This window comes from Mastomys coucha, unplaced genomic scaffold (genome assembly GCF_008632895.1).
Source record: "Mastomys coucha isolate ucsf_1 unplaced genomic scaffold, UCSF_Mcou_1 pScaffold7, whole genome shotgun sequence".
Classification (NCBI taxonomy): Eukaryota; Metazoa; Chordata; class Mammalia; order Rodentia; family Muridae; genus Mastomys; species Mastomys coucha.
The window spans coordinates 74,594,755-74,620,090 of NW_022196913.1; the positions used below are offsets into that span (position 1 = coordinate 74,594,755).

The 25,336-nt window shown below is 36.0% G+C and overlaps 1 protein-coding gene across 4 annotated transcripts in view; it reads left to right on the forward strand.

Annotated features, from left to right (window-relative positions):
* The window catches only part of Vps13b (vacuolar protein sorting 13 homolog B), a 564,858-nt gene that overhangs the window by 224,715 nt on the left and 314,807 nt on the right, over positions 1-25,336 (forward strand). For all 4 annotated transcript variants that reach the window (XM_031359340.1, XM_031359343.1, XM_031359341.1 and 1 more), the window contains exons 22-23: positions 5,626-5,753; positions 14,494-14,728. In XM_031359340.1, coding sequence (XP_031215200.1) covers positions 5,626-5,753; positions 14,494-14,728 — 363 coding nt within the window. The remainder of the gene's footprint in view (positions 1-5,625; positions 5,754-14,493; positions 14,729-25,336) is intronic.

A 25,336-nucleotide genomic window follows, 5' to 3' on the forward strand; every position in this document is an offset into this window, starting at 1 on the left:
ATAGTGTCTAGATTTGATGACTGAATATGGGTAGGATTAATACAAAAGTAGAGACTCACGGCCAACCATTGGACTGAGTATAGGCTCCCCAATGAAGGAGCTAGAGAAAGGACCCAAGGAGCTGGAGGGTTTGTAGCCCCTTAGCATGAACAACGATATGAACTAATTAGTACCCTCAGAGCTCCCAGGGACTATACTCCAACCAAATAGTACACATGGGGGGACTCATGGCTCCAGCTGCATATGTAGCAGAGGAGAGCCAAGTCGGTCATCAGTGGGAGGAGAGGACCTTGGCCCTGTGAAGGTTCTATGCCCCAGTGTAGGGGAATCCTAGGACCAAGAAGTGGGAGAGGGTGGGGTGGTGAGCAGGGGAAGGGGGATTGGAACAGAGGATTGTTTTAGTTTTATTTTTTTAATTTTTTTAATTTTTTAAATTTTTTTTCTTATTCTTTTTTCTTTTGGAGGGGAACCTGGGAAAGGAGATATTGTAAATAAAGGAAACATCTAATAATAAAAAATAAAACAAAAAAGAGTATCTTTTGCTACATTGAAACACTATGACCAAGCAAGTTAGGGAGGAAAGAATTTATTTGGCTTACATTTCCATAGTGCTATTCCTTAGCAGGAACCTGGAGGCAGGAGCTGATGCAGAGGCCATGGAGGGGTGCTGCTAACTGCCTTGTTTCTCATGCCATGCTCGGCCTGCTTTCTTATGGAATCACCCACTATGGGCTAGGTCCTCCCCCATCAACCACTAATTAAGAAAATACCTAAGAATTGGGTATTATAGAGGCATTTCCTCAGTTGAGGTTTTCTATTTTCAGATAACTCTAGTTTATATGTCAAGTTGACATAAGACTAGACCCATTTTCAATTTGACACACAAACAAATTACTATTAAGCTATACTTTTCCTTTCTTACTCATCCCCAAGATTACATTAAAAACATAAACAACTTTAAATTCCTAATATTTATTAATTCAAACATGTTAAAATTTCAGTCTGTTTAAAATATCTAAAAAGTTCAAAATCTTCCAGCTGTAATCTCCTATAAAGTCGAGATTAGATTGATACGTTCTTCAAGAGGGAAGAGCACGGCCCAGTCACAATCTGAACCAACCAAAACCAAATTCCAACAGTATAAATAACTCAACATCCAGTGATTTGGGATTCACTTACTCTGGGCTCCTCCAAAGAGATTGAGTCACTTCTCCAGCTCTGCTCTCTGCAATATGCACAGCTTGTTTTCTACGCTTTGACTGGCTCCTCTCCACTGCTGATGATGTTCTTGGAAGAAATCCCATGGTACTAGAATCAACAAAATTGCTGAGATCTTCTTCTGCAACTGGGCTGCAGTTTCAACAGTAGCCTCTCATATGGTCTTTTTTTGGTGCCAAGCCTCATCTTTTTTGCATGACTTCTTCAGTCCTGGTCCTACAGCTGACACTGAGGCTGCACCTTTACCAAGAGGCTCTTCTGGCCTCTCACATTGCCAAGCCTCAGCTGCTCTCCATGACCCCTTCATGTGTTCAAAACCAGTATCATCTGGGTGACCCTTACTCATTTCTAAGTCTAGCTGCCAGCAAGACTTACAACCTTGCCTCCTCTGGAACACAGCTCCTCTGTGCTCTCAGAAAATTATTTCCCAGAAGATTTCACCTCAGGGATACTGATCTGTTCTTAATCACCACCAGTTTCTTAACTCCAGCTCACCAACATCAACTGTTCCAGAAACTCAAAGGTTTCACTTCAATGATGTTGGTCTCTTGTTAATTGTAGCTGATTCTTCTGCTCCAAAATGACAGAATCTGCTTTCAAAGTACCAAATGGTCCTGATAGAGTCTTCAAATTTCCCTCTGGAGCATCATAAGGCAGCCCTTCATCTTCTGTGCTGCTTTCAACATTCTTATCTTTCAGGCTCAAGAACTTCCCATTGAGCTCTGAATCCTTAACAGTTTTTAACCCTAAAGTTCCAGAGTACTTCCTTCCATGGTCCTCCTCAACACATAGTCAGTCTGTCACAGCAGTATCCCACAATGCTGGTACCAACTTGTCTTAGGGTTTTTGTTGCTACAAAGAAGCACCAAGCATGTTGGGGAAGAAGGGGTTTATTTGTTTTACATTTCAATACCACACTGTCAATCATCAAAGGAAGTCAGGACAAGAACTCAAGCTGGGAAGAAACCTGGAGGCTGGAGCTAATGCTGAGACTGTAGAGGTGCTAATTACTGGCTTCCTTTCCCTAGTTTACTGAACCTTCTTTCTTATAGAAAACTGAAACTGGGCCCTCCCCATCAATTACTAATTAAGAAAATGCCTTACTGCTGAACCTTATGGAGGAATGTCAATTGAGGTTCCTTCATTTCAGTTTGTGTGTCAAGTCGACTTAAGAATAGCCAGTTCATGAGGCTTATCCATTGCACTCCAGATGTGCTGACCCCTGTGATTCCCCAAACTCGACTGCATAATTTGTGGTAGTGGGGGACTGCATTCGCTCTCCCCTGGGGAAAAAAAAAAGAATAGCCAGTTCAGTGCCCAACAACGATATGTGGAAGCTCTTTAAAATTTTCACACACACACACAAAGTAAAGATCACATTGTGTGTGTGTGTGTGTTTTGGATGTTAGAAAGAGTAAACTTTAAACATAGCAGAACTTATTTTACCTATCATTACTTACCTTGAAGACCTTGGACCAGTAATCTTTGTTCTTCTTTTCTTGTTTGAGTCCTAATCATATGCAAATTATTTTAAGTTCATTTCATGGCTCAGCAGGTAGAATACTGGTGTTCAGTTTGGCAGTCTGAATTTGATTCCTGGAAGCTACCATGGCAAGAAGGGACTGACTCCATAAAGTTGTCCCCAGACGTTGATGTACATGCTGTGGAACAAATGCATCACACATACACGAATCTAGACACATTATAATAATAAATAAAGTCCATTATATCAATGCATGCATGTACATAATACATTAATACTCTTCCTTCTGGTTTATATTTACTTGGTATCTTAACCTGTTGTGGTAACAATGTTTTTCTTTTTTAAAAAGATATTGTATAGCTATCAAAAATGTGTTGTGACCTAGGACAAACCTAGGATGCATTTACTCTGTTTTTATGTCTCCCTTTTCTGCTACTTGCCATGTTGTTTCAAGGCTGATCAGGTTCTAGTTCTGATAGTGAGTTGTTTCTGCTGCCATGCTGCAGCACTAATCTCAGCCTTCTCATCTTTAGTGTCAGCATCTCTGGGGAGTCCTGACTAGTCCCCATAGTGCCCTCCTGTACCCCTTTGATCTCGCACTGTTATCTGCTTCCTTGAGTCTCACTTTCTTTGTTTGTTTGTTTAAGATTAATTTATTTTATGTATGTGAGTACACTGTCACTGTTGCGTTCTTCGGAATATCAGATGAGGGCATCAGATCCAACTGCAGATGGTTGTGAGCCACCATGTGGTTGCTGGGAATTGAACTCAGGACCTCTGGAAGAGCAGTCAGTGCTCTTAATCACTGAGCCAACTCTCCAGCCCCATAGTCTCACTTTCTTAACTGAATGTAGGAGCTTATGGAAAAATTGACAACAGTAGAATGTTTCTGTACATACTCTGACCAAAGTAAATTCACATTCAAGCATGCGCTGAATCTGACGTGTCTCTGCAATGCTTGTTTGAATCACACTGTATCCTGTGCCCTCAGTCTGGTGATAGAACATACATGCTTTGTGCTATACTTGACGTCATGCAACACAACATCAAGGAAAGCTGTTGCATTGACTCACATCCAAGACTACTGAGTGTGAGGTGTGCTGTGCATACCATGGACCAGGCTTCCTGCTGTTGTGAGGGCATTATGTTTTAATTATGGAAAAAAAGGGGTTTTAAGTATGTATCACATGGTACCTGTGGATTGTATGTTAGAATGTTTGATTTTAAAGGATTGCTGTTTGAGTTGCTGGCCAAGTTTCATGAAAAAATCTAAGAGATTTAAAATTATCTACACATACTTGTCACATTTTCACTCTGTGTTTTTGTGAATTGGTGTACTCAACATTGATAATTAAAAATTAAACAACACTGAAAACATTGCACATGTTCTTCATCAAACATTGTTATAGATGTTTTATGCTAAGAATGGTGAGTACATCCAAGTCATACTAGGTTAATTTGCTTTAATATTAGTACAATAATCCTATGCTACAGACAGATTTTTAGGACTGTATGGTTTAATTTTTATGATGTGAGGACTTAATCCATGAGGACTTTATATCAGCATGTACAGGGAGCATGCAGTTGTGTCGGGAAGTAGTTCCTATTTCTTTGTCAGACAGTAGTGCACTAGATACGTTACCATTCTCTAAGTGGGCCTATTTCAAGCTATAGTACTCATTACAGAGAGTAATATTTTTCAGTACTTTAAAAAATTTACAGTAAACCTTTGTGAAAATGTTTTGTATTCATACTTTAAAAATTATTTTAATGAAATCTATAGAAATTTAAAGTAAGCATGAGTTAACATTTTATTGTGTAAAGAGGTCTTAGTGTGTATAAAGTTAATTATATGCCAAGAAAATCAAAGTATGTAATTATTTTAAAGGAATTTGTATCCACATATACACAGTAGAAATACAGCGCCCTTTTTCCAATTACCCCACAAAGATAATTTATGCCGTGGTTTGTTTTTCTTTTTCTTGTAAATTATGTATATGTAGTAGGTAAATTCTCACTAAAACGTACACACTATTTTGAAAATATATTTGGATTATATCAGAAAATTTTAGTTTATTTCCACTTTAAAAGATACCAAAAAATGTTTTTATCAGTGCCTTATCTTCCATTGTTGAATTGTAGTTCTTACTGGTCAGTAATTGTTTAGCATTTTCTCTTTCTTTATCACCCGTTCTTCCTTTTCTCCTTTCTTCCTTGATTTCTTGTTTTCTTTTGCATGTAAATTACTTATTTGTATTAACATGATCACTATAAGCACATAAGAATTTATTAAGATAAATATATATAATTTGCTTATTATTAGAAATTATTAAATAGCTTAAAATAATTTGTGAAATCTTATCAAAGCTTTGAAATTCAGTAGTTCTTGTCAATGAGCCAAATTTTTATTAAGAGAATATCAATTTTTTTATTATGACATAAGCCTTTTGTATACTTTGATTAATTTTTGTTATAAAATATTTTTATTTTGTATTTGTTATATTTTGCTATTTATATAACATCTATTTGTTGTATTTGTTATTTTTTGCTATAAATAATTTTGTAAGTAAGGCATTGCCATCTGAAAGTTTCATTTATGGGAAGACCCATTTTCTATCACTTTATGATGATGAATTGTTGTGCAGAACTCAAGTTATAGCTCAGTTCATAAAATGAGTGCCTCTCTGTGTGATCAATTAAGAGAACATTTCCATCCACCTAGAAGCTAACCTCTCAATCATCAATGACTTGACTGATAGCTAAGATTAGTAACCCCACAGAATGAATCAAATATTGGGCACTTATCATCTCATACAAATGTGATAATTTTAAGCAGAGATAGAAACCACCTTAGAACTACTTACAGTATCGCTTTGTAAAAGCACAATGTATACATTTTGCTAACTAGCTGTTCCTCAACTTAGAGTCCAGACCACTGTCAGTTCCTGTGAAGGCCATGCTGCATATTCATGAAGAATGTAGAAGTCCTGAAGACAAAATGAAAGAATTTATTGCGATATTATGGAATGCAGTGAAGAGTCTCACGCTACAGGTAAATTTAAGCATTAGAAATGTTATGGCTTTACTTCCCATAATGCTATAACAATTATAGCATATTCAGTAATGCTACAATCTTTCTGACAACATTGCTGTAGTGTGTCTCATGTCCACTGGTACTATGCTTAATAAATGCTGCATTTCCATAGTCTGTCTAGTGTCTCCTGATACACTTGCTTATTACAGACAGCATTCCCACAGTTCATCTCATGTCCATTGGTACAGTTTACTTTTTTCAGTCAAAATTATGTGACAATACATGGTTTATAAAAATGTATATACTTTGAATTTGTTTTAAAGTTAAAATAACTTATACTTTCTAAACACTGGTTTTTAAAAATAGTATCCAAAAGATTTATGATTAGTTATATGTCTGTGAATAGTAAATTTTATTCTAATTCATCTTGACTTTTTAATGCATACAACTCAATCTGTTCAACCCACAGTATTTTGGAGTTGGCATTTTTGTTTCTGCAGGTTTGGCACTATAAAATCCAATAGGAAAGACATACTTTTCTTTATATTTCATATATAATAGAACTTAGTAGTAATATCCTTTTTTGCATTTTTATTTACACCTTGTTATAAGGAGCTTCTTTTGAGAGATTTAGAAAACTCTGTCTCAGAAAGATATGGGAGTATGTCTCGATAAGGATTATGAACACTTACTGCCTTGTTCTGACGAATTCAGAGACCAAGCTACTTAGTATTCTGTTACTTTGACAAAGTACCTAAGAAAGGAAGGATATTTTTATTTGCTTCAGAAGTTTGAGTTGTTTCTTAGAAGAAAAAGTGCTCCTTTGCCTGTGGGCCTGTGTTAAGTACTGAAGAATGACAAACAGGTATAGCAGGAGAGAGCTGCTCAGCTCTAGCCACCTGGGAAACAGAGAGCATAGGCAAGGGACTGCATACACCATTCAGAGGCACCTCCTGCTCACTTCTTCCAACCCAGACCCACCTTCTAACTAATGAGCGAGGGTCTCATCAGTGAGTTATCCCACCATCTGTGGACCAAGCCTTCAGTGAACTCTTCATATCCACATCATATTCAAGTGACCCAAGTGAATAGTCAATGACTAATAGAGCTAGTTGACACCATTCTATGTTCTATAATGCAAGAGTTAACAGTAACAGCTAAGTAAAGTATATCATGACCTTTAATGCTGTTTCATATTAATAATTATAATAAAAATTACCTCTTTCCTTCATTATCCAGCCTACAATGAATTAAACAACATTGTATGATTATCTTTTTGATACCATTTTCAAAAGACACAAAGTTAGATGCCAGCCTTAGAAAAACATTCATCATATTTGCTTTATATTTCTAAACATTCCTTTTATATTCCTTAATTCCTTAACAATATATATGTACACATATATATAGTGTTCTATATTATACTCAGGATAAATTAACAGAATCACATTTATCTTACTGCCAGAAATAAGCAAAATAAATGAACAAAGTACAGAAAACCATGGTTTCAGAACATCAGGCAGTGTGTCAAGTGAATAGCCAGATGACTCAGGTTGAAGTTAATGTACAACCTAAGGACTTATGGAATGAGAAAGCAGTCTCGAAGGTCATCTTCATTCTGCTTGTAGTGTCTGCCTAGATAGTGATACCTTTTAAACAATAGAATACAGCTTTTTGGAATTGAAAAAAAATTGGGTCTGATTTTATGTGTGTGTATATTTGAAGTGGCTAACTGGTATATATTGTTGTCTTAGAATATTCTGCTATATCAGAATACATTGGTATCTTAGAATATTCCTTTCTAGAACACACTTATAGTAGAAATTTGATCTGGGGAGTCTTTCCATAGATGCTTAAGACAAGGAGAATTTGAGAAACTAGAAATTCAGGAAAACATGTCAATTGAAAGAGCAATGGACCACTGACACACTACTTTAAAGTAGTCAATAGAAGACAAAATGTCCCTGAAGGAAAGTTAATCAGATGAGTGGGAGAGGCTGAAATCTTCATGGAAGTCCAGAAAGTGTTGAATTTCCATGAGTCCTGGTCAGTTTACATGTTAACTCTGGCCTTTCTATTGCTTATCTGTGCTATAAAATATACCATTTCCATGTAAGGTTAATTCCAAGTTTACCAGTCTCACAGTAATCGTGATTCTTGTATAATAATGCAGTGCTCTTACTAGCTTTACTTAATCTCATTTCACTGCTAGTTATTCATAAATACACATAATGTTAGCTGTCTTAGTTAAGGTTTTACTGCTGTGAACAGACCAATGACAAAGGAACTCTTCTAAGGACAACATTTAATTGGGGATGGCTTAGAGTTTCAGTCCATTATCATCAAAGTGGGAACATGGCAGCATCTACACAGGCATGGTGCAGGCAGAGCTGAGAGTTCTACATCTTCATCTGATGGCTGCTAGTAGAGTACTGGCTTCCAGGACTAGGATGAGGGTCTTAAAGCTCACACCCACAATGACACACTCCAACAGGGCCACACTTTCTAATAATGCCAGTTTCTAGGAGGAGCTTATGTAAACTTTCACAGTAGCCCTTATTCCTTTTTTTTTTGTTTGTTTTATGTGAAATTAGATGAAATACATATCACATAAAGTTTGTCACTCTCAGCCTTTGAAATGCACCATGTATTTTATGGTTCTTCATTTTGAGTAAGTATATTGGATATTAATTTGCATATGAGTATTTCATTTCATAAATTATTTTGCTTCTGATCGGTGAGATTTTTATGTGCTGTACCCTGGTCCTGGTCCTGTGTGACACATACTGTATTTAAACATTACCAGATGTTAATATATCATGTAAGTTTTAGAGAGAAAATTATATATATTCTGATTAAGTAATTTAAATCTAAGTTAAAATATTGTTTGTTAAAAAAAGGTTTTCTGTTTTCTAAGATGTTTTATTGATCAAAATATAAAACAGTAAACTCTGAACGTGTCATCAAATAAAACTGAACATCATAACTTTAAAACCATCAAAAAATTATTTTTTTTTCAGTAAAACTTTGAAGAAGTAAATATATTTGGGACCAGAGTTTATAGAAAATTGAGTTTGGGGCCAAAGTTGATATTTGTTACTACCATTTTATTTCATACTTAGGCTAGAAATACTTATGAAGTATAAAGGCACTAACAATATTTGGTACATATTACTTATTTTTTTAGTTGCAAAATAGGATTGTTATACATCCTTAAAATGGTTGTTTTATAACAGTACATGTTGACTGTTGTTAGAATTAGACATGTTGTGCTTGAGCGCCTTTTAACAGATTACATTAGGCTCATTTGTTCTTTGACATTTTTCTTTATCTGAAAACCACAAGGGCCAATGTCATCAGCAATGATCTTACATTTTTGAAAGCTATAATTTTATTTAGCAAGCACATAATTAACAATGACATAAAGTTACAAATATTTTGAGGTCTTCAATTTCTTTCTTCAGGAACATGAAGATCTTGTCATGTATATCTTTCACTTGCTTGGTGAGAGGTACACCAAAATATTTTATATTATTTGTGGCTAGTGTGAAGGGTGTTTTCCCCCTAATTTCCTTCTCAGCCCATTTATCATTTGTATAAAGGAAGGCTACTGGTTTGTTGGAATTAATTTTATATCCAACCACAAAAGTTGAGATGCTCTGGCCTGGAGCTCAAAGGAAGGAAGCACTGTCCTTGTCGCTGAGCTCAGCTGTTCTGCTCATGTCTATTGAGGTTCAGGTCGTTGTCCTACAACATGTCAGAGTTTTGTTTTCTGGGTTTTTCAGTGGTACTCTGCCATTATGTATAGTACAACTTAATATTGATGAGCTTGTCAATCAAACTATTTCAAGTAAAGCACTGTAAGCCAATTTAGATAGGACAATTGAATTCTCTCTTGGGGAACTTAACCCCAGCTTTGGACAATGATGAAATAATAGCTCTTGGTGTCTAGAGAACTCCCTGACTCATCTTCAGTATCAAGTAGTAGCGAACATTTCAGGACAGACAGATGAAGAGCCAGTGCATTAATTATGAAAGCATGTTTTATAACACTAAAGGTTCTATATGGAGATTACCTTCCTATTCATAAACACCAACAGAGTTACAGCCATTTCCTGGAGGCTTCTTAGCAAGAAGTCTGAAATCCAACTCTAGGAATTTAACAACCACCCCCCATCAAGATTGAATGGGAAAAGTATGGAAGATATTCAAGGTTTCCCCTTGAGATTGTTTTATTTTTATTTGAAACTTAAACTTGGGTATATTTAGATTCCATATGCAAAATATTTCCATGATACACAGTGCTGAGTGGTTTTGTGTTATCTTGATACAAGCCAGAGTAATTTGGGAAGACAGAACTTCAGTTGAGAAAATGCTCCCACCAGGTTGGCCTGTGAGCTAACCTCTGATAAATTCACTTGATTGGTTATTGGTGTGGGAGAGCCCACCTTAATAGGGAGCTATAAGAAATTCTAAGTGAGCAAGCCAGTAGACAGCACTCTTCCATCAGCTCATACCTCCAGGTTCCTGTCTTGAGTTCCAGCCCTAAATTCTCTCAGTAATGAACAGTGGCTGGGAGATGTAAGCTGAAATCAATCATTTCTTCTGCCCGTTGCTTTTGGCCAGGTTGCTTCATCACATCAATAGAGACCTAAACTAAGAAATATACTAATAACATAAACAAGAAATGAAGTTGGTTATAGTTCTGTGTCTTTGTTCTGTTATAAGACAGGTAAACAACCAACGTTTAGGGTGTGGAGCGTGTACATACTTTTAAATATTTGAAGTCAAATAGTTTTGTAAATAGCAGATACTTAGTGTTTATTTGTGGATTTACTTGGAAAGTGTTTAGTTAACAGCATCACACATCTTTCTGTCAATGTTGTATTTCCCCTGTATGAGGAAAATGACTATCACATGTACATGAACTTATCTGACCATTAAGTCAATTTTATTAATTATCCTAATAGATTTCTTCTTGGAACAAAACAGTAAACAGCATAAATGAAGAAATGATTTTAGTTTTTAGTTGCAAAAATCATCATTTACTTATTTAACAGTTGTTTATTGCATACCTAGTAAATGCTACGAACTGTGTCACATGCTGTAGCACAAATGAAGTAGGAACAGTAGTGACTTAGAGGTACTGGTCTACTGAAAGATTTGTGATATTGAGGAATTCTCTGAAATTATAAAGTAATTCATTCATTTATTTATTTGTTTCATTTCTAGGGAGTCTTACATACCAATGAAGCTGTCTACCATAGTGCTTTGTCAGTCTTCATTGTACTCTTTTTCACGGCAGACCTATTTCTTTTATCACTGTATTCCTTGAATTTCAGTTCAGATCCTTGTAGATGTGAAAGAGTGCACAGATTTAAAAACAGGAAGAGAGTAGCTTACAATGGCAGGCTTTTCCCCCTTTAATTTAAAAATTTTAAAAAGAATTTATTTACTTATTTATTTAAGCACACTGTAGCTGTCTCCAGACACACCAGAAGAGTGCCCATTGCAGATGGTTGTGAGCCACCATATGGTTACTGGGAATTGAACTCAGGAACTCTGGAAGAGCAGTCAGTGCTTTTAATCACTGAGCTATCTCTCCATCCCTGAAATTGTTTCTTAAAGAATAAACTATATTCACATAGAGAATATCTCATTCTCTAGTGTTTTTAAATAAGCACAGTTATTCCTTAGATCTTATATCAAACGAGGGGTACATATTTTTTTGAGCCTATGAGGCAGTTGTCTTTGTGAAAACACCTAGAACAGCATTAGAAAGAATTTTCATATGAAGTATTTCATGAGACAGTAGGTGATTTTTCAGATTAATATATAAAGACTTCCTTTTAAATGAGTTGCCCTCACATTTATATAGCAAATAAATTACAAAAATCAGTTCATTTTTTTCCTTGTTTTGAATTGGATTCTTTTCTCATACACTATGCCCTGAATACACGTTCTCTTTCCTCTATTCCTCCCAGTTCCTCCCTACTTCTATCTAGATCCACTCCCTCATTAGAAAGGAACAGGCTTCTGATTTTCAAATCTCACCTACAGAGCTGGGAAACACCAGGCATGGGTCATTTGCAATGGCACATAAACTTAAAGTTTAAGAAAAAGAATGCATTGCAATAATTTCATTTGTTAAAATATGAATACCAAACATTTTTTTACTTTATTGTTTTATTTTCTATATCTATTACTTAAGCTCATAACCCTTAACCTAGTAGGAATCAAATAGAGGTGGTTCTACTTCAAGAATTTATAGTAATCCCCTTACTTTCACCCATGAATGTGTTCAATGTTGGCAAAAGAACTTGTTGCTACCAAAACTGAAACAAGATCCTTGAAACAGAAAGGATGTTGCCATGGAAAAATGGAGTAACACAGTCCAGCTGCAATGCATTAATGAATAGGGTAGTTTTTAAAGATCATTTGTGTTTGGTGTGGTGCACAGGGTCCCAACCAGGTGGTTTCCATGAACAAAATCTGACCCCCAGGTTCAGGATGTCTTACTGGCAGATTACTTCATTTTTTTTCCTTTGAATTGTCAGGTCTTTACACTACTGCAGAATTTACAGCTGCACACTTGTGCCCAATAATATAAATCACTCAACATTTTACATTAAACCACAGTTTAGACACACAGTTTAACAGTTATTCTTAATGTGTAGAAAAGATCCATGTCATAGCCTCTGTATAGAATACATGGTATTCTCCATAATAATTTTGAGCAATTTGTAGTATGTGTGTTTAGATTCTAATTACTGGAGGAACCCTTATCATAAATACCATATTTTAGAAAACTCATGTTTCAGAGCTTTTAACCTGACTCATACATGTATATAGTATGTGTATAGATTATGTATGTATTATCATTCACTGTTTCCATGCTATGAAATAGTTGGTTTTTAAAGTTAGTAGAGTGGTATGTTTTATGATTTTGGAAATCACAATACAATTGAAATTTTATTTCTAAAGTTGACTTAGTGTGTATGATCACATGTTTTAGCATATTAAACTGATGACCTTCCAATGTTGAGAACATACATAATCAATGTCTATATGAAATGTCTATTTATTCATATTTTATTCTCTTAACCTGAATTAAGAAAGAAAGGTCACTTAGGTTCTGTCATTGTAACTTGTATAATTAAACATCATTAATGCATTATTTTGAAAATTTAAAACATACTAGTGATTCATGTAAGACTTAGACGTGTGTCTCAATGAAGAATGCTATTATCTTGATGGGATCATAAACTGTTTACCTCTTACCTACTTCCACTGTGAAAGCTGCAAGGTATGGTTGTGGAACTAATAGAAGTCCGTTGACACATCCATCACATGCATTTGTCTTTGCAGAAGGTCATGTGCCATTTTCCATCACTAAATTCAGTTGTTGTCCATACTCAAAGATGTGAATCCAATACAGACAGGGCTATTTATTTGTATGTCAGTGAATTATGTATTGTATCAAGGAACTCTAAGTGGAATTCCATGTTCTCGCTAGAGTTACATTAACCTGAAAGAAGGGATATTACTGTGTCTTTCATTATTGATCATAAAACATATTCTCCTTGGTAACACAATCACCTAAAATATCCCTAAACTTAGTAAGCAATACTTGTTTTATCATACCCTCAAATCACATCCTTGTTGCACAGTTTTAATAGAATACTATTAAGTAATCATTTATATTTGTTTAACAAAATAATATGTTAGATTTGAGGCATTATTATAATCTCAAATGGAATATTATTATGTAAGCATCAACTAAGACTAATACAACTTAATCTTCACTGGCTCTGAATTATTAAAAACAAAACTAATATTATTGAGTGTTACATTTGGGCAGTTTTGGCTTTAATGCTCTATATTTCTTCATTCTTGTGAATTAAGTAAGTATTCTCAATATTTAAGGGGAAGTAAACATTTTATATAAAATTACAATTTACATAATACATTGAAGACTAAAATGAGACAGAGCACTTTGATTTCTAAGGTTTCATATTACTATGTGTAATACATGTGGCATATATGTGTGCATATATACATTTTGCCTCGTAGAGTGTATACACAAAGTCTGTTACATAGACATATTCTTTTAATGATTGATTAGAGCTGTAAACTGGGTATTTTAAGTATGTATCATCTACTTTAGTTTCTAATTTTTAAATACAGGCACTGAATGGGCACAGAAATAACATTATGAAAAATAAAAAGTCGCCAAGCAGTGGTGGTCCAAGACTTTAATCACAGCACTTGGGAGGCAGAGGCAGGCGGATCTCTATGAGTTTGAGACCAACCTGGTCTCAGAGCGAGTTCCAGTACAGCCAGGGCTACACAGAGAAACCCTGTCTCAAAAAACTAAAACAAACAAAGCCCCCAAAACAAAACAAAAAGTTGGTAGTCTTATGTACCTGCTTCTACTGTTGTCTAATGACCTGGAAAAGCAGGGAATCTGTGTCTTCAGCATCTCCCGCACATTCCTAAGTCCTTCATGGTTCTTGAAGGTAAGTGGTGAAGGGCAGCTGCAGCCTGGGTCTCATGTCACTGTGTGCTTGAAACAGCTTGATAGCTTGAAGCAATGCTTTTCCAATTCTTATTTGGATTTCTTAAGTAAACTAACTTATGAAGACATATGGAGGGCATGTTTTCCATTTTTTACTTCATTATTTATTTTGATGATATTAGCAGTTCAACTGTAAGTTTGATCTGACCTTAATATTTTAATTATGCTTTTCTTTTCTAGCTTGATGTACAGTCTTGCTGTGTATTCATTCCAAATGACAACCTGCCTTCCCCAAGTACAATTGTGTCTGGTGACATCCCTGGAACAGTACGAAGTTGGTACCATGGACAGACCAGCATTCCAGGAACACTTGTCTTGTGTTTGCCGCAAATAAAGATTATTAGTGCTGGTCACAAGTACATGGAACCTCTGCAGGAGATTCCCTTTGTGATCCCAAGGCCCATCCTTGAAGAGGGTACATTTAAAATTTTTTCAAAAGTCCTAAGTGTTAGTGCCCCCCCCATACCCTCTTTTGCCTGTGTACCCATCCCCCTCCATCCCATTCTAGCTCCCTTTGCTACACTCTACTGTTTCTCCTTTTCTGGAGGGTCTTCCCCAGCCCACTCCCATCCCATATTAGTTATTTAGACTCTGTGCCTATTTAGATTGAAACACACAAAGCTGTAGCATAAAAGCTAACATCTGCATATCTGAGAAGACATGCAGTATTTGTCTTTTGTGTCCTAGTTACCTCACTCAGGATAATTTACCTGCAATTTCCATTTTTCTTAATGGCTACATAATATTAAATTTTGTAAATCTATCACATTGAAGTAACCATTTGCTAGTGATGGTCACCTAGACTGTTTCTAATTTCTGGCTGTAATCAATAAAGCAACAGTATTCATGGATTGCAGTAAGATGTAGAGTCCTTTGGGTATATACCCAAGAGTGGTATAGCTGGATAGAATGGTAAAGTGATTTTCAGATTTTTAAGGAACTGCCACACTGATTTTAATAGAGGTTATACCAGTTTGCAATACTGCCAGCAATAAATAAGCCAAGTTGATTATGGTGGGTAAACTTTTTCATGCATTCTTATTCAGCTTATAACTATTTTATTGATATGTTTTACATCTATTCAAAACTGATATTAGTCTATAATTTTCTTTTTTGGAGGAGTGTCTTTCTGTGGTTTTGATATCAAGGTAATAGTGGCTTTATTAAAAAATTAGTAAATTTTCCTTCAATTTTTATTTTGCTTAATAATTTGAGGGGTACTGAATTTTAAAGTCTGATAGTATTCTGCTCTGAATTCATTTGGCTCTGGGTATAAGAGCCTCATAATGAAGTTGTCCTAGTGTATTCTGTAGATCTGAATTGGTAAACAGAGAGGATTAAATTTGATATTATCATAGAATGTTTTCTTTTTCCTAGATTGTGATTGATAGTTTTACTGCATATAATATTCTGAGCTGTCATCAGTGGCCTCTCAGAGCTTAACAGCTGTCCAGAATCTTCCGGCTATCAGAGCTTTCATTAAAACGCAATGTGTTACTCTAATGGGCCTGCCTTTCTAGATGATTGTACCCTTTCCCTTGCAACTTTTAATAACCTTTCTTCTTTTGTTCATTTGATGTTTTGATTATGTGTGTCATGTGGAAATTCCTTTTTCACCCTGTCTATTTTGTGATCTGCATGCAGTTTGCACCTAGATAAGTGTCTTTTCTTTAGCTAGGGAAAACTTTTTTCTATGACTTTGTTAGAAATTTCTTCTGTGTCTTTTGATCTGGGATTCTTTCTTCTCCAACTTCTATACCTATTATTTATAGGTTTGGTTTCTTCATAGTGTTTCATATTTTCTGAAAGTTTTGTGCTTAGATTTTCATAAATTTAATATTTTCTTTGCCCTAGATATTTGTGTTTTTCTACCTTGTTTTTAAGACCTTTAGTTCTCTCTGCCATGTCTTTTAATCAGTTACTGAAGCTTACCTTTGAGGTTTTTGTGACATCAAGAGTTTTCACTTCCAGTTTTATTTCACTTTGCATTTTCTTTAGTGATTGTATTTCTTTTGTGAATTCTTTCATGTCTTGAATTGTTTTTATTAGTTTTTGAACTGTTTATATTTCATGGTCTCTAAGGCATTTATTTATATCCTTCTTAAAGTTTTTAAACAAGTTCATTGCTGTGATTTAGAAGTCTTTGTCCTGTGCTTCAGCTAAATTGCTTTTTTCAGGTTATAAAACAGTAGGGTTCCTAGATTCTGAAAGAAGTTGTCTGTGTTTTTACCCTGGGATCTGGTATCATCTGGTATAAATATATTTGCTGGAAGAGTTTTCTGTTGTTGGTTGTTGTTGTCCAGTCTTAGTCCTAGCCAAGAGTGAAGGTCATGCCATTTCTGAATTGCAGCCAAGTGTGGTGGTTGTTATCATCCTAGGAAGATAGCAGTTCTAGGTCCCAGCCAAGTGTGGTGGGTGTGGGGTCTCTTATAGAGGGTTATTCTGCTGATGTGTAGGGAGTCAGGAAGGATTAGAGATGGACTAGAAGGAAAGGCTGAAATAGGTAGGTAGGAAGAGCAAGGGGGAACTTGGGTCTACACCAAGAAGCCACATCTATAGTGGCTGGGACTGGGCTGCGTGGACAGGTTCTAGCAGGCCAAGGGAAATCTGGAGAGATCTGAATGAAGGCTAGGAAGAAGGATGAAGGTGTTCTTTCTACCTACCTAGAGCAACAGCTTCTGTGGGTCAACAGAATCACAAAGTACTACAACTGTGATAGAAGGAAAGGCAGAAAGGGCATCAAGAAGTGCTATGAGGTCCCAGTGTGTGCACTAAGAGTCTGATTCCCTAGGGGACAGGGAATTGGCTGTTGGTTTGAGGTATTTTTATAGGCTAAAGTAAAAATCAAACAGGGTTATTTTAATTGAAGCCACTTGAGTTATGAATGAGTATATTACATAGAAGCAATTGAATATATTGCTTTTCAGGATTCTAATTTATTTTACACAAGGTACATAATTGTGAGATGACTGAGTCATTTTCAAGTGTGTACTTGATTTCTTGGATTGCAATATTCTAGTTGTAAATTCATACCACTTTGAACTGTGACATACACATTTCAAACAAAAGGTAAATTTGGAAAGTGTGGAGTCATAAGGAAAATAATATTCTATATTTCAGTAACACAGCTTAGATTTTGACAGTATTAAATACTTCAACACCTTGTTCACTTTATGAGGATGTAAGAGTGAAGAATTCTGATATCTGGGTTACTGTATATTCTGCTTATCACTAAAAGCAGATAGCCTGTGTTCTAGCTCCAAATTTTGATGTTCATTTCTCTGCTTTTCTTGGACAGAAAGCTCCATTAGAAACTTCTCTAGGCTGGTAGTATGAGATATTAAAAGTCAAGTTTTTAAAAATTCTATTTGTATCATCTTTGTCTTGATGCAAGTATCCTTTTTCTCACATCTTGGACACATTCATTCTTTCAAATTTCAGTTTGGAAACTAGGAAGTCCCCCTGCCCCTGTCTTGTGGTACTGAGAATCCAACTCAGGTATTTTTATACCCATGCAAAATGCTCTGCTGATAAAGACTATGCTAAGCTTCACTAGTGAATTCTGGGCACTCTTTTTTTCTTTAAGTATAGAATTAATTTTATGAGGTTTAAATGATTTCTCCCTGTATTTTTACTGACATTCATTAATATCTGCATAACAACTTTTAAAGATACAATTCCCATGTGACAAAATTCCTTTTAAAGTATCTAATTTAATATTCTTTAGAATGTTCACAATTTTGTGGAACCATCACTGCTGTTGAATTTTAGAGTAGTTTATTTTTCTACAAAAGAAATACCTATTGGACATTACTCTCCATTACTTCTAGACTTGGCCTGGTCGCAATTACTAATCTGCATTATATCTGTATGAATTTGGTATTTTAGATACTTCATATAAATGGAGTCATAGTGTATAGTCTTCTGTGACTGACTTAAAATAGTGTCTCTTTTCTAGCCTTCTCTCCCTGTTTTCCTCCATTGATCTTTCCCTCTCATCATAATCCCCAGCCTGATCTCTGTTATTTCTGTTTGTTTTGAAGTTTCCCTACAATGGTGAGGAGAATTACATCTGAGCCCTCTTATTCCTGCTTAGCTGTGCTCTCTAGCATGGCATGTGGAAAGGACCGAGCTTTGTAAAATATTTGTAGTCTGTGTGACGTTTATAGACAACTCTTAGTAAATAGGTTGGCTAGCTATAAGCCAAAAGTATATTTGAAATTAAATGGTTAATTTCTGACTCATTTGAAAGTCCATCAGTAATTCAAATCGATCCTTTATTGAGAACCTTTGTAGAAAATTACTGAAATGAATAATGGGATAAAGTGGAAGTTACTTAATTGGAGATTTGAAGCTCTTTCTGTATTTACTTATTTTTAAAGTTCAAAATGTGGAATTCTCTACTGAAATGTATCATCTGAATTCAGATGCAGTGGAAAGCGGTGATCTCTGCTGTAGCCAGCTTCAGTCTATGTAGGGTGTTTGGTCAAAATCAACATGGTGAGCTTGGTTAGGGAGCCCTTGCAGTGAGCCTTGCAGATGGAATTTGCTACATCTAGCCAACACCTCTGAGCAGATGGGCTTTTACCCTGTGCCTAGCAGAGGTTTGTTATTTCTTCTTTGAAAAAATTGCCTGTACTTTAATAAAATATTTTGACAGAAATGGAATATTGAGATCATTTGTAAGCTAAAACTTTGCTGTTGTTGGATTTAGTGAGTTTCTGTAGAAACTGATGTGAAATTATTCAGAATTTATGTAAAACATAAGTGTTCTGCCTTGTTGTTCCTGTTCACCCTGTTAGCTTATGTACATTGTTTCATTCTACCTTTTAAAAACAGTTTGATAATCAACCTGTCATTTATAAAGATGGTTATGTGTTGTTACAATGTTTTGTTTTTCTGTTTTCTCTAAGCCTGTTTGATCTTATTCTTAAATTGTATGTGCAAATAGAAATCATTCCACTCCCATAAAAGAACTTTTAATTTTCTTTTCATGGTAATAGTTTTAATTACCTTGAAAATGACCATCCAAGTTCTACATACAAATGATGTTAAATTTTAGCCTGTGCCTGAGACCAGACTAGTATAGCGTTTCCTATTCTCCCTCATTAGCCTCGCAGGGATTACATTAGGTAAGCTGTCAGGTCTTTTGTGGCACAGCTTTTGTACCACTTAAATCTAGCTAATATGGTTGCTACCAGCACTCTGGTTTTGCATCATATTCAGTCTACTCCATACTTTATCTCTGTTGGTACTCTAGGTTCTAATGTTAAAAATGTATTCTTACACCATCCATGATATGCTAGCCAGTTTTGCATTTCTTAATGTCTAGAACATTTACTTTAAAACATGAACTAATATGACAGAACTAAAATGCTTATGCAGTTTCCTGATCACTTTTTTTAAAAAAAGGGTTTCTTGGACGTTAAGAAAAGGCATTTTTTTCCTTTTTAATTTTTATATTTTAAAGTTAACATATTATATGTTTGATACCATCGTGGTACTTAATTTTAGGTTCGCAACAAAATTAAGCGAGGATTACATTACAGAAATTTCCTATATGTTCCCTGCCTTGATGAGTTCTGTTCCCACTTCACATTATCACAGACTTGAGTGCTATATTAGCAACAGCTGATGGGCCTGTTCAGTCATCTCTACGTCTGAGTTTAATGTGTACTTTAGTACTGGTTTTTGGTTATATACATTATGTAAGTTGATAGAAAGAAATGTATAATGACAAATTTCTATCATTATCTTTTCATACAGCATTTTCTCTGCCCAAAAATTCCTCAGAGCTATACTTAGTCATCTCCCTGCTCCTGCGTATGCTAGCACAGCTGATGCTCAGTGATCTCCTTAGTTACTGTCTCCTAGCTAGCCATCTTTAGAATAATTATAGTGTGACGTCCAGTATGTGGTCATCTCATGTCAGCTTCTTTAAGTTTCTCAGTTGCATTTCTTGTGCTTGTTTTCAGGTTTAATTTCCCTTTCCCTTCTTTATACAAGATCACATTGTCTGGAAGACCGTTTATCTATTCACCAATCTGAAATACCTTGATCACTCCCAAATTTGGGCAATTTATGAATAACACACCCACACATGTAATTTTTTGTGTTTACCCATCTCTGCTTGACAGTGAAAGAAGTGAGTGATTGTTGAATTGAGTACTTAGTGCATACTTTTGTTAGGAGCTGTCAGAATGTCTTCAAATGGAGATGTGTCATCTCTATTCACACCAGGTATAACTGTGCCTCCTTGTGAAACACAGCCTTTGACGGTGTGATTGCCTTGCTGATACTATGTGACTTTGTCTCGTGCCTTACATTGTATCTTTTTGTGGTATGAAATGTGAGCTTTACATGGCTCCATATAACTTGTTGTTGTTAAAGATGCCTGTTAAGGCTTCTACTTTTTAAATAGAATGTCTTTTATTCTTGCTTTTAATAGTTTTATGTCTTGGATAATAGTCCTTTATTAGATATCTGTGGCATGTGTTTTCAACTCTTCAATATTTCTTTAGCACCCCATAAAATTTTTAAGTTCATTGGCAGCTAGCTCATTAGCTCATTCTCTCATGAACAGCTTCTTTGGGTTATGTGAAAATCATCATCCATTTTCTCCTGTTAACTTCTGAGAGTTTTCATAGTTTTGCCTGCTAATGCTCAGTTGTGAGCCACTTTGAATAATTTTTGTAAAATGCATATGCTGATCATTTTTTCTAACGAATTTTATAATTTATATAATCTTAATGTATTAAATATGTAGTTTTTTAAGTTTGTGTAGTTATATTGTAAATTTTTTAAAAGACTTATTTATTTATTTTATGTATTTGAGTACAATGTCTCTTTAGACTCACCAGGAAAGGGCATCAGATCTCATTACAGATGGTTGTGAGCCACCATGTGGTTCTTGGGAATTGAACTCAGGATCTCTGGTGCTCTTAACCACTGAGCCATTTCTCCAGCCCTGATATTGCGAATTTTTAAGTAACCAGGGTTTACTTGTCATTGGTCTGTACTTGGTTTTCACGAGGCTTCCTTCCACATGCCTCTCCTTCTTTCCCTGCTCACCCTGCTCCTCCAGCCTTGTCCTTTGTGTTTTGATGTCTGCTATAGTCCAATACCTTTCCTAGCCTCTTTCCTTGAAACTTTTTCTCATTTCTTAGTCATTTTTTCTTTCTTGTCACATTCTCAGCCAAAGGCCACATAAATACACACATGTAGGAATTGGAAGCTCAAAGCAGCACATGAAAGACAGCACACAGTCCATGTTTGTTGAGTCCAAATTCATGCATTTTCATAAAATTTTCTTTTTATTTTTCCTTACAGTAAAATAATATTTCTTTCCACATATGAGCCAAGCTTCCATATCTACTCCTTGTTGATGGGCATATGGGGTGTTGCCTTTTCTTTGGTGAGCTTAATAGAGCATCTATAAAAACAGATAGACAAGATGCATGCTAGATGTGCAGTCCTTGGAGTTTATGCCTAAGAGTAGCAAAGCTGGGAGATGTGGGAGTAAGATTTTTAGAGTTGTAGGTGCATTAAATTAATTGGACTTAATTTTGATAGATCATATACATTTAGAACTTTATCTATTTCTTCTAGAATTTACATACTTTGGTAATATGAGTTTTTATTGCTACCTTTTAATCTGGATTTCATTTGAATCAGTAGATTACAATATAGTTTTATAAATTAGTGTCTCCTCATGCTTTCTTTGTTTAGTTTGGGCAGGGGTTTGTTAAACTTGGTAATCTTTTCAAATAATCAACTCTACTACTGAGACCTTCCCTTATCGTTACTCTGCCTTGCTGTTGCATTTAGGTTTGACTTGTTTTTCTGGAACCTTTCAGTAAGTCCTTAAGTTGTTTATTGAGATCTGGGCTAGCATGTGCTTGGATGGATGCACTCTTTCACTTAGGATAGCATCGGATGTGTTCCAGGTACTGTCAGATGCTTCCATCATTTTCCTTTGATTCTTGAAATAAAAATGTGGTTTTAAATTATTGCCAAGGCAATGTTCTTATGAAAAAATTTTGTATATGAATAGAAGAAAATCTGTGGTAACCACGCTCACATTTAGGATTTCTACCCAGTGTTCTTAATATTGTGTGACATATACATGGATACATATGTGGATGCTCCTTATTGTGTGAAGGTACAAATATTAATACACAAATATGGCAGTATAGAATGCTGCAGTATTCAGACTTGGATATAGCTTTGTTTTATTCTCCCCATTTTATTTGAATGTTTCATAAAGGTAACATTCTGGAAATCCATTCCATCTTAAAGTAAGAGCACATTTCAAGTTCATTTCCACTCTTAATCTAAGGGGATTATTAAAAATCTGTGCTAAGTCTTTCATCTTATTTTAAAACTTTCTCCATTTTGGAAATCTTTTTGTTCTGGTTACTAGAAAGCTAGATAGTCAAGTTATCCTGGGGAATGTATCTGTGGAGGCGGGAGTGTTGGTAAGCTCTAAGGGCAATGAGAGAGCATTGGTGGTATATTACAGGACAAGAATACATTAACACAGTGGGTGAAAATACAGCAGGACATGATTGGTCCTGATGACTTTGTTTTCCTAAATAGTTCAAAGCAAGCCTTCACTGCTGTTCTCTTTCTCTCCCTCTCTCCTTCCCTCCCTCTCTTCTTCCCTCTCACCCCACCACCCTCCTGTGTGTGTATGTGTATGTTTGTGTGTGTCTGTCTGTCTGTCTGTCTGTCTCTTACTTTGATGTAGGGTCTCACTATTATAGCCCTGGCTCTCCTGGAACTTGCTGTGTTGACCAGCTTGGTTTCAAATTCACAAAGATCTGCTAGCCTCTTTGCCCTCAGTGCCGGTATTAAAGGAGTGCCTTGCCGTGTCCAGCTACTGCTTTGATATATATATTGATATATATATATATATATGTGTGTGTATATATATATGTATATATATGTATATATAATAATAAAGCATTGTAGATATATAATTCAACCATTTTAAGATAGTTTTATTTTAAAACTGACCATCACCATGATGCAGTTGAGCATATGTCAAACATCCCAAAGTTGCAATTATTCTATTTCTACCTCTTGGCACATTGATCTGCTTTTTCCCTCTATAACTTTGCCTACTCTGGGTGTTTTAATAAACTCACACAGTATAACCGACATTTTTGAGATCCTCACATTATGTGGTTTGTATTAGCATATTCTTTGTTTTTGTGTTGGCAAGGAGAGTCCAATTGTGTGTTTATGTTGTTATGCCCAAGTTGCAGGTACCTGAAGACCACCAAGGAGTCAGTTCCATTGTAGAACACATAAGGGTCTTTATTATAAGCTTGTGAGCAAGGTCTCTCTGACTCTCAACATAGCAGCAGGTCAGAGTGAGAGCCCTGAGTCTTTATTGTAGTTACAGCAAACTTGGGGAATTTCCATTATGGGCCAGCAAGTTAATATTTTAAAAATTGCATTTCTAGTGTAATCTACACAGACAGAACAGGAAGGCAAACCTGCCTGATGAGCAGGATGGGTAAGTTATCTGTTCTTTACAGGAAGTCTTAAAGTTATCTTTTTGTACCTTGACCCCATTATTGTAGCCTGACTGGCTGTTGCTAAGGAGAGTGAGTTACCATAGGATGTTTGCTCTCGTGGACTTTGTGATTTTCTTCCTGGTCTCACACAAATTGAGTTTCTTACAAATTGGGCCTTACAATGTCACATCTTGCCAGGTGGTGGTGGCGCATGCCTTTAGTCCCAGCACTTGGGAGGCAGAGGCAGGTGGATTTCTGAGTTTGAGGCCAGCCTGGTCTACAGAGTGAGTTCCAGGACAGCCAGGGCTACACAGAGAAACCCTGTCTTGAAAAAGAAAAAGAAAAAGAAAAATATAAATAAATACAATGTCACATCTTGTTTCTGTTTACCAGTTGGTGTCAGTTGCAGTGTTAACAGTTCTTGCCTGTTGCTGTGTTGTTATGAACATGGAGGTGTGCATACAGTCTTGTGAATGAATGCCATACACATGTATTTCTTTGCCATGTAGATGGTATTAATTAATACTATTTTATTGTTGAATTCCTTAGTATATTTGCTAGAACTCTCCAAGAGTTCCATAGAGAGTGGACATCCTACCTCTTTTTAATCCTTAGAGTGTACAGTTACTCAGTATTAAGTATGATGATACCTATAGGTTAAGTTTTCATTTGGGGGTAGATACAGTGATCCTCAAGGTTCATTTTGACTCACTCTGTGCATGTTTGGGCCCTGTTTGTTTGAAGACTGAAAGTGCAAGGCAGGGCCTGAGCACTCACTCACAGGGAAGGAGCAAAGACCAGAGTTTCCAGCAGGCTGAAGACATCCTACTTGGTAGTCTCTCTTGTTTCCTCCCATGCACATTGGGAACCAAGCCTTTACTTCATGACCTTTTAGTGACAGAAAGCTCCTCTTCCTGTGTTGTTCCTCCATGTGTCATATGGAGGTAGTGTTTCTTTGAAGGAATTACTTTTTTTCTGAAGGATTTGAGGCTGTACTCTTCTCTTACAGATTTTGTCTGGTTTTAATATCAGAGTAGTACAAGACTTGAGTAGTATTTTGCACCAAATCATTGGTGAGCCTTTTCCCTTCCTCCCTCCCTCTCTTGCTCCCCCTCCTTTCCCTTTTACCCCTCTTTTTCTCTCCCCCTCTTTCCCTTCTTTCCCTGAATCTATTCCCTTCCTCCCCTCCTTTCTCTCCTCCTTCCCCTCCTTCTCCTCCTTTAGATTAATATCTAATTTCTATTACTGATTAGTTCAAATTTCTTACTTTTTTTTTTTGTTTGTTTTTTTGTTTTTTGAGACAGGGTTTCTCTGTGTAGCCCTGGCTGTCCTGGAACTCTCTCTGTACACCAGGCTGGCCTTGAACTCAGAAATCCACCTGCCTCTGCCTGCCAAGTGCTAGGATCAAAGGCGTGCAACACCATTGCCTGGCAATATTTTTCTTGTTCATTGGTGATTCTACAAGCTCTGCTCTACCGTTATGGTGTTTCACCTGCACA